Source organism: Lagenorhynchus albirostris, chromosome 2 (genome assembly GCF_949774975.1).
Source record: "Lagenorhynchus albirostris chromosome 2, mLagAlb1.1, whole genome shotgun sequence".
NCBI lineage: Eukaryota > Metazoa > Chordata > Mammalia > Artiodactyla > Delphinidae > Lagenorhynchus > Lagenorhynchus albirostris.
In genome coordinates this window covers 146,523,387-146,542,225 of record NC_083096.1, presented here as the reverse complement: position 1 = coordinate 146,542,225, position 18,839 = coordinate 146,523,387, and the positions used below count along the sequence as shown (strand labels likewise).

Here is an 18,839-nt window from a genome sequence, read left to right as displayed (position 1 = left end):
TTTATATGAACAAAACTGTTCATGTGAAAGATGTATTAGAATAAAAAGGAGCAAAATCCTACACATGCAATGGTCTGCACTTCTTAACTGGCCTAACAAAAATTCCAAAATATTCCTGAGTCCACGAATTGCTTCCGTAAAAGATTTGCTGGCCAAGGTAAATTTTTAAAAATGTGAAAATGTAAAACTATGTCTTGTTTAGATACCCTCACATCCCATTGAGAGAAATGGCTTTTATCCCACTATTTCTTATTTCCTGTCCTATGCTCCTCCATTACCTCAGATCTCTATCCTTCTTTCTGTCTGTTTTCATTCCCATCGGACCTGCCAGAAACAAAAGCTCAATGCCTTCTTAAAATTAAATCCCCTTCAGAATACATCAAGTGCCACATGGTTGATTTTTAAGCTCTGGTCTGTTTCTGAGCTGAATAGTCAGACACTCTCCAGCATCTAAACAAGATAACCAGGAATTTGCAGCAGAATTTAGAGTTCTGTGAACTTTAAACTAGCCTTTGCACGTTTCCTATCCCAATAAATGCTGTCATCAAACACTGAGTTGTGAAAATTAGAAATATAAGAGTCATTCTTAACATTGCATGGCTAAGCCCCTTCCAATGCTCTCTGTTTTCAAAGTTTTCCTGCCTATTTTTGCCTAGTTCCTGAAATTAAAAAAAAAAAAATGCCTCGAGATATTTTTATTGAGATTTTGTTAATTTTTGAATTACCCTACATAGAAGAATATCTTTATGATATTGACACTCTTTCTCTAGGAGAACATCGTATATCTTTTCCATTTGTCAAGTCTACTTTTCTGTCAACATCAATCCTAAATATCTGTGTAATATCTCCACTGCAATCGACCTCCATTACTATCACCCCAATCCAATCCATCATCGATTCTCACATTGACTATTCAATAGCCTACTAACTTGTATATCACTATCCATTCTTTTCCTAGTCCATACTACAATCAAGAGTAATATTCGCAAGGTACAAATCCAACTGTATCATCTTGTTGTTTAAAATAATTTCATTTGCTTCCCATTGTACCTAGGATAACTATCAAAATTCCTAACATGGCGAAAAAGATGTGATCCCTACCTACTACTCCAGCCTCAATTTATATCATGCACCTACCCATGTCTTTCACTCCTAGCAACACTGGTCTTTTAGTTGCCTAGCCACTGAACCTTTATAAATGCTACTTCCCCCTTTCCCTTGCACATGTCCTTCCCTCCTTTTCACACAGTAAATTCTTATTCACTTTCAGCTCAAGAGCAATCACCAGTCCTCAAGATCCTTTTTCCATTCTCCTTCACCAGATCAAATCCTCCTAATAGATAACTAGTCCAAGCTAGCATGCATGTCCCCCATGACATTTATCACAGTTCCAAGTATATATTGATTTTTGTGATTTTATTATTACCTATCTCCCTCATCATCATGAAATATCCATGAATTCAGGCAGAGATAGTTTCTAGTTTTGCTAATTTTTAATTTCTAACATAATAGAGTTTCAGTCATATCATCTTTCCTAACGGTAAGAGAGAAGTTGGGAGTGGAGAGGGACAAGGCATTCTAGATGTGACAGAGAAATGATTAGCTTTCCATCACAATTCATCTTTCCCTCCTCCAGAGCGGAATTACTGCTGAGAAGCAATCCTTGCATCCAGGTGTTGCCATCTGATTAGTTCTTGGCAAACAGAGTGTAGGTAAAAATGTTATGTGTCAATTCCAGGCCAAGGTTTTTAAGAAAGAGATATGCCTCTTTAGGTTCTCCTTCATTTTCCACCATGTGAAGAGGACAGCAAAGCTCTAGAGTAAGGCAAAGGCACAGAATGGGGTCACTGCATGGAAAAACAGTACGCAGATTAGAGGCACCCTAAATTAACTATTATGTGAATAAAAACTAAATTTCTATTATATTAACCTTCTGAAGTTTGTACGTTTATTTCTAGAGCAAATAGCATTACCCCAAACAATTCAGAAATCAGTATCTTACTGTACTGGTCTTAATATAGCCCTAAATATGCATTGGCCTGTAAGTCAGGAGCAGGAAGCAAGGGAATAGATACTTGAGGATTGAAAATTTAAGATCCAATAATGCAGTAGCAAAATAAAACTGTGGCCTGCAACAGCTGGGAAGATAGACCACATAACTTTCAAGCTTATTACCTCTAGGAAAATAGCTGTAAAGGGCAAGAGATGTAGTGTGTGTTGGCTTTTACTTATACTGAGCAAGGGATTTCAAGAATGACGAGCTCAGGAGAGATAGGTTTGAGAGCAGAAATGAAAGATTTTAGTAATCGAGGGCCTCTCAGGGCCAGGAAAAGTGAGTGCCAACTGCGTGTGGACACAAAATGTAGAAGGTTAAGCCAGAAAAAGGCTTTGAGCTTTGAACAAAGGGCCATTAAAACTTTTAAACAGAGAAACGAAATCCTAAGACAAAAATCAGATTGAGGAGGTTACTTCCCATCTGAGCCTACTTCAAAAGGCCTCAAGGTAAGTGCCATTAAAAGGCATAAGAACTAAAGAAATAAATCAGACTTCAGAATTATATTTAGAGGGAAGAAAACAACTTTGTGTGTATTTACTGAAACACTAAACTGACTGCAAGCAAATAAATGAGAAGTTGACACTTCCTAAGTCTATATTGCCTAAGAAATCAAGAACCTGGCCTTTAAGAGCCTAAGTCTATAAAATAGCTCTCAGGCCCCAAAACTTTTAACCGCAGGAAGTGGGCTAGAAAACTATGCAGTCCCAAGAGATCAAATCCTCCAAACCCATTTCAGAGAGGATAACTCACTGCCATGTGGGATAATAAATGGACATGGAAAACCCAGCTGCAGGGTAGAGTCAGGGCCCATGGAGAGTAAGGTCTAAGAAAGGGCATTCCTCTACTATCAGGGCAGCGGGGCACCTGCCTGTTAGGTTCACAAAGCTTGCCCAGGAGCATTTATCATTGCTGAGGACTAGTAACTGTTCTTCATTCTCTATTTCTCCCTTTTGCAAATAAGAGCACCATTTTTTTCCAGTTAACCTATCCCTGCTCTAACAAAACATACCAGAAATGAGGTTCAGGTAGAGTGAGAAGGTGAGGGAGGGGGGAAGTAACTTGTCTTGGTTCACAGGTCACTGGGTCACAGGGAGTCTATCTGGATCTGGCTTATCCAACACTCAAAGATCCTGAACTTCAAGCTAGATTCAAGTGGAACTTGAATGATGGAACTTCAAGTGATTTTCCTGGAAGAGGACAAAAGTATGTTCTGTGTGAGGGAAGAAGGGGATATTTGGTGGCAGACAGGCAGACTATGACAGATATGGTCAGTGGTCTACTAAAATCTATGAGCCCTCTTCAGTGGAAAACAGCTGCCTAACTAGCATCTCTACTTGCTAGCCACCTTGCTCATCTTGCTTCTAGATGGGACTAGTTCTTGTCAATGGAATATAAGAAGTGACTTAATTCACTTCCAGGCTCTTTTTTTTTAATTAACTAATTAATTTTTGGCTGCACTGGGTCATTCATTTGAATGCCTAGCAATGAAAGGACAAAGAAACAGGGAACAATAAAGATATAGGGAGGCAGGTTGAGAGGTGTGTTCTTTTTCTGAGAACTTTGTATTTATAGAACAGCTGATTATAATGCATCCAGGGTGAAGAGAGGTGACTTTGGCCAAAAGAACAGCTAATGACCAAGTAACCAGAAATCTTAAAGAAGGAGGCGGCAGATATAATAGGTATGAAGAAGTAGGAAAAATAGAAAATAAATATGTTAAATAGCCATTATCCCTCAATATATGCCCTCCACTCAAGCCAGACCAGTAGTTTCCCCCCCGCCTCCAGGACAATGTACTTATTCTAAACTCCAAGGCTTTTTCACGTGGTTTTCCTCCTAAGACATTCTTCTCTCTCTTCCCTTGCCTCTGCAGAATATATTTCTCAATAGAACTCAGGCCAAGTCCCACTTTTCTAAAAAATTTTTGCAAGCACTCCTAGTTTCATAACTCTTCTCCTTGTAGAAATCCTATAGTGTTCCACTACCAGTTACTATATGCCTGTAAGAAAATAGCCCTTTATTTTTTTCATAGAAAAGACAGCACTGTTCAATGCTGCATATGTATTTCTGTGAAAATCTACCTCTTCAATACAGAAATAATCCTGTGAGCTCACTTACCATGCACAGCTTTACAAAGGTAGTATGAATGATCAACTTCTATTCTAACTCTAAAAGTGAAGAATACAGAGGTGAGGGTGGGTGGATATTAAAGATGAATAGAAGTGAAGTTCTTTTAAAGAATTCATTTAGAAAAGAGGATTCTAAATATATCACCTACCTCTAAATGGACCAGTCAATGTAGAATTGGATTATAGTTACCTTAGGATAAAGATTAGTGTCCTATAAACTTTATACTTTTCTCCCCATTCTATACTTTTGTATATTTGGTTTACTTGTTTTCTCTTCATAATCCACTCACACAATACATGTTTTAGGAATCCACACCGTACATCAGACAATATCTAGCAATTGTCAATAAGCAAGATCAATAAGATCTTTGCCATTCTGGAACTTACAGATTAGTAAAAAAAAACAAGGATGCAAATAAAGAAGAAAATAAATAAAACTTGTGAAACATGACTTGAAGATAGGCTTGTCCCTTAGGTATTACAACTAAGGTAACTTCCCTGGGCCCCATGCAAGACAACAAACATTATGCTTCTTGATGCGTATGTGTGCCTGTGCATGCATGCACATATATATTACACAGATCGGTACCCATGTATGTGTTTGAATAAATTCCACATAATAGGGTAGGTCTGCACCAGGGGAATTATGCCAGACCCACACTCCTCTAGGGACAGCCTTAAGCAAGGGCACGACCCTATACAAATGCTATACAAGGAATGGTTCTATTCAAGTGCTATATCCACGTCTATACTAGTAGTTCTCAAATACCAATCCTTGGATAGACAGCAAAAGAGTTGCATAAGAATCACCTGGAAACTTGTTTAAAATAAAAATTTCTAGTCTACGGTCTCAACAATTTTAACTTAGTAGGCCTGGAATAACTTTTATAAAGTTCCACCTTGATGATTCTGACTCTCTGGTAGATCTGGCCCCTTAGTCACATGGTGCCTTGGCTTGTTCCATATTTCTTTTATCACAATCAAAGCATGGCAAAGAGCTATACTGTTCAGTGCCAGTAAGCATGGGATAAATTGTTTTCAAGTAAATAAACAAAGGTATTATAAGGAAAGCTATGTTTTTTGTTTTGTTTTGTTTTCCCAACTATGATGCCTCTTCTTATTAAGAAGCTTACACTTAGGGACAGAAAAGAAAAACTCTGGGGCAGTACTTCTCAAAATGTAGAACATGAACTACTAGTGGTATAGCAGATAACTTAGTATGGTACCCAAAATGAATTTAGATGATACACAAGATTATTTTATATAGCACATGGACATACACTAAAAGGGTACTGAATCCCAAAAGAAAAAAATATATTTTCTTTTCAATTCTCTTTCAATCAGAAATCTTCAGTTAGCTATTGGTATGTCTCCTATACCTGTCTATCATTGCTTATCTCATTTTAAGAAAAAGAGAACATGTCTCAGAGTCTTTGGAAAACAATAGTTTTCTAGCCAGAATTTAGTAACGTTGTTTTGTTTTTGCTGTATTTTTAAGGCTATCATCCAAAGTATATGATACTGATTTTTCATTTACACTGGTGAAATAAATAAAAACAAGGTGAATTTTTAAAAGACAACATAAATTACACGCAGGTATTGTAAAAATTATGAGGATGCTCTACGAATGACTGAAATTTAGAATTACTACTGTGTGAGGTATCACTAAAAGTAGCAACCAGTTTCTCTCTGTCTCTGTCTCTCTCTCACAGACACACACACACACATATACACATACACAAACAAGTAATGAACAATCAAAAGTCACAAAACATTTGTAGCAAGACACTCAATGAAAAGTCTATCCTACCACCTAACAACATACACAAAATAATGACATTCCATAATATGACAATTATTGTTTGTAAATTTCTTGACTAAATGAATATGATAATATCTGACCATACATATAAGAAATTTACTAATGCTCTAATTTGAAAGCCAGGATAATTATTGTTCTGCAATTTATACTACATACCTTATAATCCTTGGGTCGGTAGCAGCGAAGATGAGAATGATCTAAAAAAGGATGTACAAAAGAAACTATAAATATTTCCTATCAAAAAGAAGAAATTTGTTTTCATCTTTGATTTTTCCTACAATCACTCTGTTTCTACGATTATACTTCATACAGCAGTTTTCAGAAATATCTTAAAAATCCTTCAATAATGTTACAAAGATGATAAGCAACAAGTTAAAATCTGTATCAGTTCTTCAGCAATTAAGTGATTTCAAATCATATTTTCATTAGAGGAGGAGATATCTGATACAGGCCAGATTAATTTTTAGTTGATAAACCATTTGTTACATGAAATAGATAATTTTTAGTTGACAAACCAGTTTATGATGAAATATAATTTGAATATACAGATTTGATAGATACTGCCAGACTACATGTGTTCCTAATCTTGGAGTCCCTGCTTGAATTAAGTAAGCGTAATGGAAACAGGACCAGCTTTAGAGGGCGGGAGCATACTGTCCTGTAGTGTACAGATCTTGCTGACAGATGTGCATTACAGTTCAGGCTCCAGCACTTCCAATATGGCCCTGGGCATATTATCTAATCTTTCTAAGTCTCAGATTCCTCAAGTTTCTAATGCAGGGGTCGCCAAGCCCCAGACCACAGACTGACAGCGGTCCTTGGCCTGTTAGGAACCAGGCCGCACAGCAGGAGGGGCAAGCAGCAGGTGAGTGAGCAAAGCTTCATCTGCCACTCCCTATTGCTCCCCATTACCGCCTGAACCATCCCCCTTCCCCAGCCCACCACCACCCCCACAGTGGAAAAACTGTCTTCCACGAAACCAGTCCCTGATGCCAAAAAGGTTGGGGACCACTGGTCTAATGTACCTCTTTCGTAATACTGTTTTAAAGATTACATTAGATATTACATGTAAGGCAATACAATAAATGTTAACTATTATTACTAACAGCATTATCAACATCATTACTATTGAATACTAAGTCAAACAAGGCCAGTTTCAACTTCCACTACTTATCATACATGTTAGTTTGGTCAAGTTATACAATTAATCTGTTTTTCATTCCTCATTTTAAGAGTATGAAGACAATGCTTACCTTACCTCAGAGAGTTATAGTGATGATTAAATTATACAATTTATAAAGGTACCTAGCATAGCATCTACAACAGTGGACTATAAAGCTATTCCAAATCTCTCCCTAAGCCAAAGACCACTACATTGTAGATGTAGATTTGGGGTTTTACTCATTACTTGAAGGAGTCAAGTTTTAAGTATTATAATCTCTGTTATATTGATAGATAAGAAAATCAGAACCATAATTTGCAATTCTACTTCTTTGCTAATACATTCCAGTCAAAAACATTCTAACATTCTATATTTTACCTTCCCAAACCACCTTGTACAGAAAAAAAAATGCTATATGGATAGAGACCCAGGATAGTCTATATTTAGTCAATTAGCTTTCATTTATAGCACAAGATGTTTGTTCTCCAAGTGTCCTGAGCCATTATAGAGGGCAGCTGAAACATTAATGTCTTTCACACAAGGTCAACTTCACCATTTAATTCAGTAAGGTCCAACTTACTTCAACTGCTTTTCAAAATTCAAAATAAAACTAACTCCCAACCTAACTCCTCTTCTGTAAAGTCTAATGTACAACATGGCCACAAGTAGCAGAAGAAATAAAAGAATGATAAGGACACACTGAGTCTAATTCTCCAAACATGCTAACCTTGAAAATTAAGGTAATAATTTCTATACATAATATATATTCTTTTTGGTAGCTAATGTAATATTCAAAATATCAATATATTAAAACACAGGAATGTCTTCTGCTCTCCACAAACCATTTATAAACATCCTAATTCAGACAAATTTATATAATTTTCTTTCACTTTTATAAATTAAGCTATTACTTTGATCTGACGTTTCCTAATGTTCACATTTAATCACCTTTACCAACGATTAGGTACTTAACTATATTCTAAATGCAAGAGATAGAGGAGATAAAAGTCACAGCCCATGGTCGTGAAGTGCTTATAATTTACTTTAGTTAAGTTATACGAAATTGAATAACAGCAGCATAAAAGAACAGGCTAAATCAGAATGGTATAGGCAATTAATGCTATTAAAAAGTCATATCAGAGATAGATCTCTCAAAGTTGAAGGCCATGAGGAAAAACTTCCTAAAGGAGGAAAAAGTTGAGCTGGGCCTTAATGAATGGGTCACACTTAAGAAAAGTATGAAGAAAAAGAGCTAATTTAGATTGTGTGTGTGTGTGTGTGTGTGTGTGTGTGCGCACGTGTGCACGCACGCACGTGCATGCACGACCTTGAACAACTTACACTACTTCCTTAAATCTCAGATTTCTTCATCTGTAAAATGAGGATAAATAATAGCATCTAAAATTCTTGAGGTTACTGTGAGTAATTAATCAATGAAATATTAAGCATTTAGAATAGTGACTAGCAGAAAACACAATATTAGTTATTATTTGATTCTCCAATAATCTCATGAAATCAGTGTTACAAACTGAATATTTGTGTCCTCCCAAAATTCATATGTTGAAGCCCTACCTCTCAAAGTGATGGTATTTGGAAATGAGACCCTTAGGTGGTAATTAGGGTTAGATGAGGTCATGAGGGTGGGGCTTCATAATGGAAAGAGTGCCCTTATAAGAAGAGACAGTCAGATCTTGCACTTGAGCTCTGGTGTGCTCACTCATTCACTCATGCTCTCTCTCCCCTTTTATTCTAAAAATAGATATTAGTGATTTCACAACTGTGCAAATTTATTAAAAATTATTTAATTGTAAACTTATAACAAGTGAATTTTATGATATATAAATTATACCTCAATAAGGCTGTTAAAAATGTTTTATAAATAATAGAGAATTAAAGAAACTAAAAAAGGAGTTCCTAAAAATGACACTCTGTAAAACAAGGAGGCACACAAACAAATGAGATATTTTGCTGATAAGTATATACATGATGACTACACGCATTTTATTCAGAAAAGAATAAAATATTACCATTTATTGCTGTCTACTCAAGATATGACCTATTAGGATTTGGGATGTTATTTCCAATTTATTTGACATAAAAATAATAACCATCTAACAAAGGGACTAGTGGAAGCTCATAAAAGATTACAGTCTTGTGTAGAATTGAAACTCACAACAGAATCTTCAAATGAAGAGAATAAGAGACATTTCCTCCAAGGGGGAGACAGAGTCTAGTATCTTTCCTAAATCCTAAGCAAAATTGAAAAAGGCCAAGATGTTGCTCTTGATTTCCTCTTTAAAATGCACAAATGATTGGATAAAGCTTCCATATATTCTTGAGGTATAAGAGATACTGAGTTTCTTCAAAAAGACTGCACAAATTACAATCAGAATTATATATCAAGGAAACTCCAGACAGAGAAAATTTGAAAATTTTATTAAAAAAAATACACCTAAATGAAAGTAGGAAAAGTGGTAGGAGAGTGGTGGAAAAGAAAGGAAGTTGGGGTTAGAAGACCTGGGTTCTACACTGTACACGGCTATTCTGTAGCTCTCCAACATATCACGTGACCTCTCTAAGCCTCTGTCACTCTTCCTGATCAAATATAGCTACATCCATCTTCACATTATTATGAGGACTAAATAAATCAATGTTGGTGAAAATGGTAACCTATAGGAACTTAAGAATTATTAGGCAAGATACTTTGGTAAGAAAATGTTCAAGAAGAATTTTCATTAAAGATAGTCATAAGTGAAAATTCACTATGTGTAAGATATTCTATCATAAGAAATTCACATATGTATTTAAATAGCTGATAAGAACCCAAAGCACAATTGCTCAACTGCCAACCAGAAAAAAAAAAAAAAAGTAGTCCAAAGAATAGGGGCATTAAAATTAGAGAAATGAGAAGGGAAAACCCTTTATAGTAGAAGGCAAATAATAAATGTATAAAGAAAAATGGAACTTAAAAAAATATTTGGTAAACATCACTGTAATAAATTGTTTCGGGCAAGAATCATCAATGTATGCTAAAGGGGTCGAAGTCGAAGAGAATTACATAGTCTCAATCTTCCCATAATTACAAAGGGAAGGAAGAAAATAGCACCTTCATGCTGGAGAAACCGAGCAGACACCATCTTAATCAAGTGAGAAAATTAACATCACCAGTAACAAAGCAACATCACATACATCCTGACATGATGCACTGAGAGTAATACATCACTTCTGTTGTATTCTGGGGGAAAATGAATAAATCTAATCATGAGGAAAAAAAAATCAAACAAACCCAAATTGAGGGTTTGATCAATTGATCTATTAAAAAACTGGCCTTTATTCTTCAAAATTACCACATCATTAAACACAAAGAAAGACTAAGAAACTGATCCATATTAAAGAAAACTAAAGAAAGAGACATGGCAACTGAACCTTATGTATGTTGTGGAATTTCTTTTGCTATAAAGATATTACTAGAACAAGTGGCAAAATATGACTTAGGTTTATAGCTTAGTTAACATTATATCATTAATTTCCTGTTTTGATACTTGCATCACATTAAGAAAACAACTGTATTAGTTTCCTCAGGCTCTCATCTACCATAGACTAGGTGGCTTAAACCACAGACATTTATTTCTCATAGTTTTAGAGACTGGAAGTCTGAGATGTGGGTGCCAGCACAGCCAGGTTCCAGTGAGAGCTCTCATTCTGGCTTGAGGATGGCTGCCTTTTGGCTGTGTCCTTACATGAGAGAGAGAGAAAGCAAGACCTCTGCTGTCTCTTCTTATAAGGGCACTAATCCTATCATGAGGGCCCCACTCCATAAACTCATCTACACCTAATTACCTCCCAAAGGTAATGACCCGTCTCCAGATAACATCACTGGGGGGTTAGAGTCTCAACATATGAACTTTGAGGGACACATATCAGCCCATGGCAATGTCCTTGTCAAGAAAAGTTTATACACAGACACTCACACAGAGATGGAGGCAGGGAGGAGAAAGAGAGAGAGGAAGAGGGAAAAGAAAATATTAATATTGTGGACTCTGAGTAAACGGTGTAGGGGAATTCTTTGTACTATCTCAACTTTCTGTAAGTCTGAAATTATGTCAAATTAAAAAGAAAAAAAAGCACCTCATTATTGGCCTCTCTGATTGTACCTCTACACAGGCAGCTGACTGTTTTGATTAGAAGTTACTAGAAACTATAACAGTTCTGCTGGCAAATACATAATAATTGTCAAGGGAAATCAGACATTTAAGTGCATTCTACAAACATCTTCCAAAGAAATGTCTATATTGAAGCTATTTTCAATTTTCTGGTTCTGAAAGCTTATTTACTCTATGTCTATAAATTTAGTACAAGAGGGGGAACATCCCTTGGAGGGGGAAGTCCAAGAGTATAACATCTGTTCCTAATTTCATATAATCTGCTATTCTGAGTATGAAAGACTTATTGATCACCCCATTTATCTCCCAGTTACTGCTAAAAAAGCAAAATAAATGTGCAAAAACTCTTCATGTTCTCAGATAAGAATGTTTCATATCCCAATTTTTAAAAACAGATTATACACTAGCGCTTAGAAACAAAAAGAGACAGAGCTCACTACATGTTGATTGTATTTTTTCACTCTCACTTTTCTATGCCTTTTTTTTCGTGTGCAGTAAATTAACTTAAAGGCTGCTGGTGGATACTTGGTGAACTGACTAGCTAATGTCTACAGATATTAACGCTTACATATCTCTAATTATAAAATACTACTTAATCTTCTTCATAAAAATCATCTTCATATTGAACTTAAGAAACAACTTATCTAACCATCAGGGCCAGGCCTAAAAATGAAAAAAAAATATTATAAACTAAACCTAAAGGACATTATCTTTCCAGAAATATAAATAATAAGTATTATTTTGACAGCTGATACTTATTAAGTGTCCTGTGTGCTAGAGCATTTTACATGGTAATATTTATGTTATCTTCATTCTTCAATAAACTGATTATCAGAGTAAAGTGATTTGTTCAAGAATGCCCAGTTTATAAATAAGTGGTAGAGAAAGTATTCAAATATATGTGTAAATGTATGTCCAAAACCTATAAACCTGAACTCTTTTTACAACGGTGTTTCCCAAAGCCTGTTCCATAAACTAAGTAATATATGTTAAAGAGAGGAAAAGGTTTCATGGTCAAATAAATTTAGAAATTGTTGAGCAAAACAAAAGGTTTTGTTTTGTTTTGTTTTTTACTAAAAGGTATCATAGCCTTTAATATGCTAATACATGTTTTGAATCTCAAAGATGAAGATGGTTTATAGCAGCACAGAAATTCTACTATTTTTAGAAAGTACCGACATGGGTGTCCCACAAGTTGTAAAAAGTGGCATTATACCATATTTTCCAATACAGCCAAGATTCTGTTTTTATTAATTGATGCCAAGACAAAGACTTGAATGTAGCCAAGAGAACTAAAACAGATGAAGAGAGATAACTTGTAGCTAACCATTGTGCAGCCTGGACCATCCATTTCTTTCACAGTCTCTGCCAGAAGATCCAAATAAAGCATCAGCCCTGGGACTTGGGGGATCAACCTAGAATAAGGAAGATTTCAATGTAAAACGGAGCTTAAATATTTTTTTCAGTCTCATGGAGTCAGAAAATCAATTGAGGTACATAGATCACATTATCATCAAGTTAACATGATACTGCCTATACAGTTCAAGGATGTTCCAAGATCAGAGCTTAGCCGAGTATTTTGCTGTTTGTTTTTAAATAAAATTTAAGTTAAACTCCAGAAATTTTTAATTATATTTTGAATCCACTCTAAAATGAACAGATTTATAGTTGAAATGTCCATTACTTTATTGCCTAGTTTGCTTCCTATTACAAAGTTAAAAACAGGGAAATCTTACTTTGCCACATTTAAGAAACAAGTTTAGCCATTTACTACTTATCTCCTTAGCATATAGATTTTGAATTTAGTGTCTTTACTTGCCTGTGTTCAGGAGTCAGCATTCTGAGTATAGTAATAAAAGATATTAACAGTTATCCACATTTTCTAACAAAAAAAAAGTCAGAATGATATAAATCTGTGCAAAAAAGACAGCTCTACTTACCAAAATTAAAAACTTTGTACATAAAAGGACAATATCAAGTAAAAAGGCAACCCATGTAGTAGGAGAAAATATTTGCAAATCATTATCTGAAAAGGCATTAATATCCAGAATATATAAAGAAACATCTAAAACTCAATCTAAAAAACTCAATTAAAAGTTGAGCAAAGGACTTAAGAAGACATTTCTCCAAAAGATATACAAATGACCAATAAGCACATGGAAAATCAATCAACATCACTAATCATAAAGGAAGTACAAATCAAAATTCTAGTTTACCCCCATCAGGATGGCCATTATCAAAAACCAGAAAGTAACAAGTGTTGACAAGGATATGGAGAAATTGTACCGCTTGTGCACTCTTGGTAGGAATGTAAATTGGTGCAGCCACTATGGAAAACAGCATAGTGGCGCCTCAAAAAACCCAAAATAGGATTGTCATACAAACCAGCAATTCCACTCCTGGGTATATACCCAAAAGAACTGAAACCAGGGCCCTGAATAGATATTTCTATACTATTTTCACAGCAGTATTATTCACAACAGCCAAAAGGTAGAAGCAACCTGTGTCCATCAACAGACGAATGAATAAACAAAATATGGTATATACATGTAAAAGATTATGCAGCCATAATAAGGAAGAAAATTCTGACACATGCTGTAACATGAGTTAACCTTGATGACTTTATGCTAAGTGAAACAAGCAATTCACAAACTGACAAATACTGTATATATTAGGTAGCACTTATATGAGGTACCCAAAATAGTCAAATTCATAGAGACAAAAAGTAGAATGGTAGTTGCCAGGGCTGAAGGGAAAGAGGAATGGGGAGTTATTGTTTAACGGGTACAGTTTCAGTTTAGCAAGATGAAAAATGTTCTGGAGATAGACGGTGGTGATGATTATACAACGTGAATGTACTTAATGTGTACACTTTAAAATGTACACTTAAAATGGTTAAAATAGTAAGTTTTCTATTGTGCATATTTTACCACAATTTTTTAAAATTTAACTTTAAAAAAAGGAATGTGAAAAGACAAGCCACAGAATGAGAAAAGATATTTGCATATCATATAACTGATAAGGATCTAGAATCCTAAATATATAACAGAAAATTTACAACTGAATTCAACAAAAAGGCAAACAACTCAATTAAAAATGGGCAAAGGACTTGAATAGACATTTCTCCAAAGAAGATATGCAAATGGCAACAAGCACGTGAAAAGATGCTCAGCATCATTAGTCATTAGGGAAATGCAAATCAAAACCATAATGAGATACCACTCCACACCCCTCAGGATGGCTACAATAAAAATAAAACAACAAAATGAGAATGTGGTGAGAATGTGGATAAATTGGAACCACCACACATTGCTGGTGGAAACAAAATGGAGGAACCACTGTGGGAAAGTTTGGCAATTCCTCAAGAAGTTAAACATAGAATTACCATATGGCCCAGCAATTCCACTCCTAGGTATTAAAGCAGTTGGGAATTAAAACAGGTATTCAAACAAAAACTTGTGTATGAATGTTCACAGAAGTACAATTCACATAACTAAAAGTTGAAAACCCAAATGTCCATCAACAGATTAATGGATAAACAAAATGTACAATGGATTATTCAGTCATAAAAAGAATCAAGTACTGATACATGCTACAACATGGATGAAACTAGAAAACACTGTGCTAAATGAAAAAAGACACAAAAAGCCAAACACTGTACGTCCATAGAGATAGTGAGCAGATCAGTGGTTGCCAGGGGCTGGGGGAGGAAATGGGGAGTGAATGCTTAATGAGCATGGGGTTTCCACTTAGGGTGATGAAAAAGTTCTGGAACTAGATAGTGGTGACAGCTGAACCACAATATAAATATACTTGATGTCACTGAATTATACACTAAAATGGTTGAAATGGTAAATTTTATGTTATGAGTATTTTACCACAATAGAAAAAAATCCTATTCTGCATAAATAAAAAAGCAAAGAATGCAGTTTAACTCTTATAGGATGGTTGTGCCAGTTTGGGAGAGTACTAGTTAGATTCTTGAAATGGCTTCTTATTCTTTAAGATTACTTTTTATACAGTGTTTGTAAAACTAGAATGTCTTTCCTAAATGTATTACATTTTGCATATTCATGTATCAAATTAAAATTTTGTTTGGTTACCAATTTTGTTAAGTGCTTTTAAAATCATGAATGCCTATGGGGCTGAGAGAGGCATACATTTATACAGCTGGAAAAAATCTAGTCCTATACAATAACGTAAGCAATTTTATAAGCTTGGAAGTATGTATTTCTTTCTGTTCAATGGAAAGCTGAAAGGGAAATCATTTAAATAAAAATGTGAAGATTTATACCAAGCATTATTAAAATTATTCTATTTTGAACAGTGACATGAACATAATAATAAACATTTTAAGAGCAGTTATTTCCCTAAGCAACTTTTATGTGGCTAATGCTCAAAATATTCCTGGTTATCTTCGTACATAGGCATTTTCATTAAAATGCTAATATTTCTTCAGATTAGAATTTAGCATGTCCTTTCTTTTCAATTTAATTTGCAATTATGAGCAAACAGAATTAAAGGCATTCTGAAACTGTCGTCAAACAAGCAAGTAAACATACCTGGATATTGTTCAAACAACAAAAAAATGTGACCAGAACCTATAAACGAGTTCTATAGGAATAAGACAAGTATAATCACAATAATCTCAATAAAATATTATCATTTAAAAGTGTCCATTATATTATAAATTTTCCTTTTTACAATAAAAAATCTATTACTTAGGCTACAATAATAAAGGATTCATAGTCAAAATATGAAAATGGAATGAAATATTGCTTAAGGCACAGCTAAATTTTTTTTTAAAGGTATCACAAAGAAAATCTGAACTTCTAGGTGGCGTATGTTAAAAAAGCTATTCGACCGTCACAGGAGCATGTTTACATGTTTGTACTGATATTTACGTTTTAAAATTTGGAAAAAAATGCATTAGAGACAAAGTCAGAAAGTGTTTCATAGACATCTCAAAAAGTTGTTTTGCTTCTATAAGCACTTAAATCTTCAAGTTTATTATTATATAAAGCAATTTTTATTAATTTGCAAGCTTTTCTTAAAGAAATACTTTTAAGGTAATATAGTTTGATAAAAATTAAAGAAATTATGAAGATTCTGAGAAAGGCTTTTATTAAATATTCTGATTATAGACCCTTAAAATTAGCCAGAGTCTATTTGACTATATGGACACAAGCTCTAAACTCAAACCATACCAAAACAGGCTTCCATATAGAAAGATTAGAAACTATGTTACCCTTGAAGTTAACTCTTTCTTTCAAAGGCCTTCCTCTTCCCATCAAATAAAGATTTACTTCAAAGATCCATTATATAAGGTTTATCCAAGGGACATAATTTCAAGAGAAACTTACTTTTCCATTATAATTTTTTAAAAGGCTGGGGGAGGAGGGTGTCTTCCTTTTCACAAAGAAAACTTGGTCTTCTTTTAATACCCTACTCTGCCATTTTAGAACTAATGTCAATTACATTTCAGTTCAATTTGTAAAGTTATTACACGGTCCACTGTATGAGAGGAAAGGAAATGGCTACTGAATGGAGCCATTATGAATGGCTCCATTCATAATGGAGCTTGATCTCTGTCTGGTTTAAAGGCTGCAAAAGAATGTTCTTTTATCAAGTTAATTTTCCATTTTAGATCGCTAGGCTAACAGTTCAGGAAAGAAAATTATTAATATAAGCTAGAAGTTGAAAGAAATTTGAGAATAATATTTTAGTGGAAGAACAGATTAGATCAGTTTCAAATGGAAATGTTTCAGAGAACACATACATGTCTAATCACAAATGGAGGTTTATCTGTTTCTTTTTTGAATTCATAGGGCCCCAGATTTAAATGCGCCAGCCGCTGCCTAGTGTCTTCAGATAGCTCACACATGCGTCTTTTTGTGTAAGGAGATGGAGAGTGTGATTTTGAAGAAATTGTAGGCTGTTCGTAGTTTTTTGCATTTATGCAATATTTATTTCTCTCAGGTGATTTGGAGTTTTTCTTTTGTGACCTTGATGTTCTGGTTTGCAGTCTGCCGTGTGATTTTTCAACTGGAGCCGTATGGTGAATAAATTTATCCTAAATATAAAAAATAAAATTCATTTGGTCAGGAGAGATATATTTTATACATATTATGACCCTTGGGTAAACCATATACATATATATATAACTACAGGTAGAAAAAACCTTAAAAAGTAATTTAAGGCACATATAATCTATCAAAGCCAACTAGATCAGTCTCTCTTATCCACGTAGATCCTGAGGGAAGTCAAATCCATATCCTCCGAAATAACTCTGTCTAGTAGTTAATAAAATATACTGTACCACACTTCTTAAGTATAACAAGTACTTTAACAAAGTTAAAGCCCAATATTTAATCATTTGAAAAATCTAAGACAAAAAGTAAAAACAATTATTTTTCAGTATACTAAAAAACTAATGCAAACATTGGTTTATCATTTATAATTATGTATTCAAATAATTGGCTATATAATTTAAGAGGATTTGTTTAGTAATCTTAGCAACACACATGTCTAATTAGTTGATTATAAAATCTTTATGGAGAAAACTATACGTTTCATTCATACTATCATGATTACATACATTTGCACAATGTGAAAATCTGAAGAAAAGCTTTATACATATTTTCATAAAATGTATAATTTGGATTATACAAGGTGATTAGGATTTTTAAGATCTCTTCCAAACTAAAACTTTACAATTCAATGACAGATAACCATAACATCTTAATTCTGTATTTTTATAAAAGTAAAAATGTACAAAGGACACGTTAAAAACTTTAATGACTAGTACTCTGTCTTCTAGTAAAACTGGCTAACACTCTAAAATTTTAAACACAAATGATATTTCTATATATTTTGTGTTATTAGGATACTTTATTCATATAGTCTCTGCCTTAAAAAAGTTGGATTACAAGTAAATAATTTAAGACCTCTTCAAGCTTTGTCTAGATTTATAAGCTTTCCAATATTCGAGAAAATGGACAGTTGAGAATCTTTGAACGTCCTCCTAACTTTATCACATTAAAAAACCACCGGGCTTCCCTGGTGGCGCAGTGGTTGAGAGTCCGCCTGCCGATGCAGGGGACACGGGTTCGTGCCCCGGTCCGGGAAGATCCCACATGCCGCGGAGCGGCTGGGCCCGTGAGCCATGGCCGCTAAGCCTGCGCATCCGGAGCCTGTGCTCCACAACGGGAGAGGACACAACAGTGAGAGGCCCGTGTACCGCAAAAAAATAAACAAGAAAAACCACCAATCCTACCTTCCCTCTTCTCTACTTTCTCAATCCCGCTCCCTACTTACTAAAGGTATCTATTTCTAAGTAAATAAAATACAAATGTGAAATAGGAGAAGAGTCAAATATTTTTTAAAGTAGGAAACTACTTTTTTTTTTTAAACAGGAAAGAAAATAGGAAAACAAGGAAACAAAGTTTCCTGATTAGAAAAATAAGTCCACAAGTTTCATACAGACCAGCAGCATCAGATTATTTCA

The 18,839-nt window shown here is 34.6% G+C and overlaps 1 protein-coding gene across 6 annotated transcripts in view; it reads right to left on the bottom strand.

The window, feature by feature from the left end:
• The window catches only part of SPATA6 (spermatogenesis associated 6), a 151,274-nt gene that overhangs the window by 67,450 nt on the left and 64,985 nt on the right, over positions 1-18,839 (bottom strand). For all 6 annotated transcript variants that reach the window (XM_060140114.1, XM_060140116.1, XM_060140115.1 and 3 more), the window contains 3 exons: positions 17,112-17,405; positions 12,660-12,747; positions 6,164-6,204 (listed from right to left, as the gene is read on the bottom strand). In XM_060140114.1, coding sequence (XP_059996097.1) covers positions 6,164-6,204; positions 12,660-12,747; positions 17,112-17,405 — 423 coding nt within the window. The remainder of the gene's footprint in view (positions 1-6,163; positions 6,205-12,659; positions 12,748-17,111; positions 17,406-18,839) is intronic.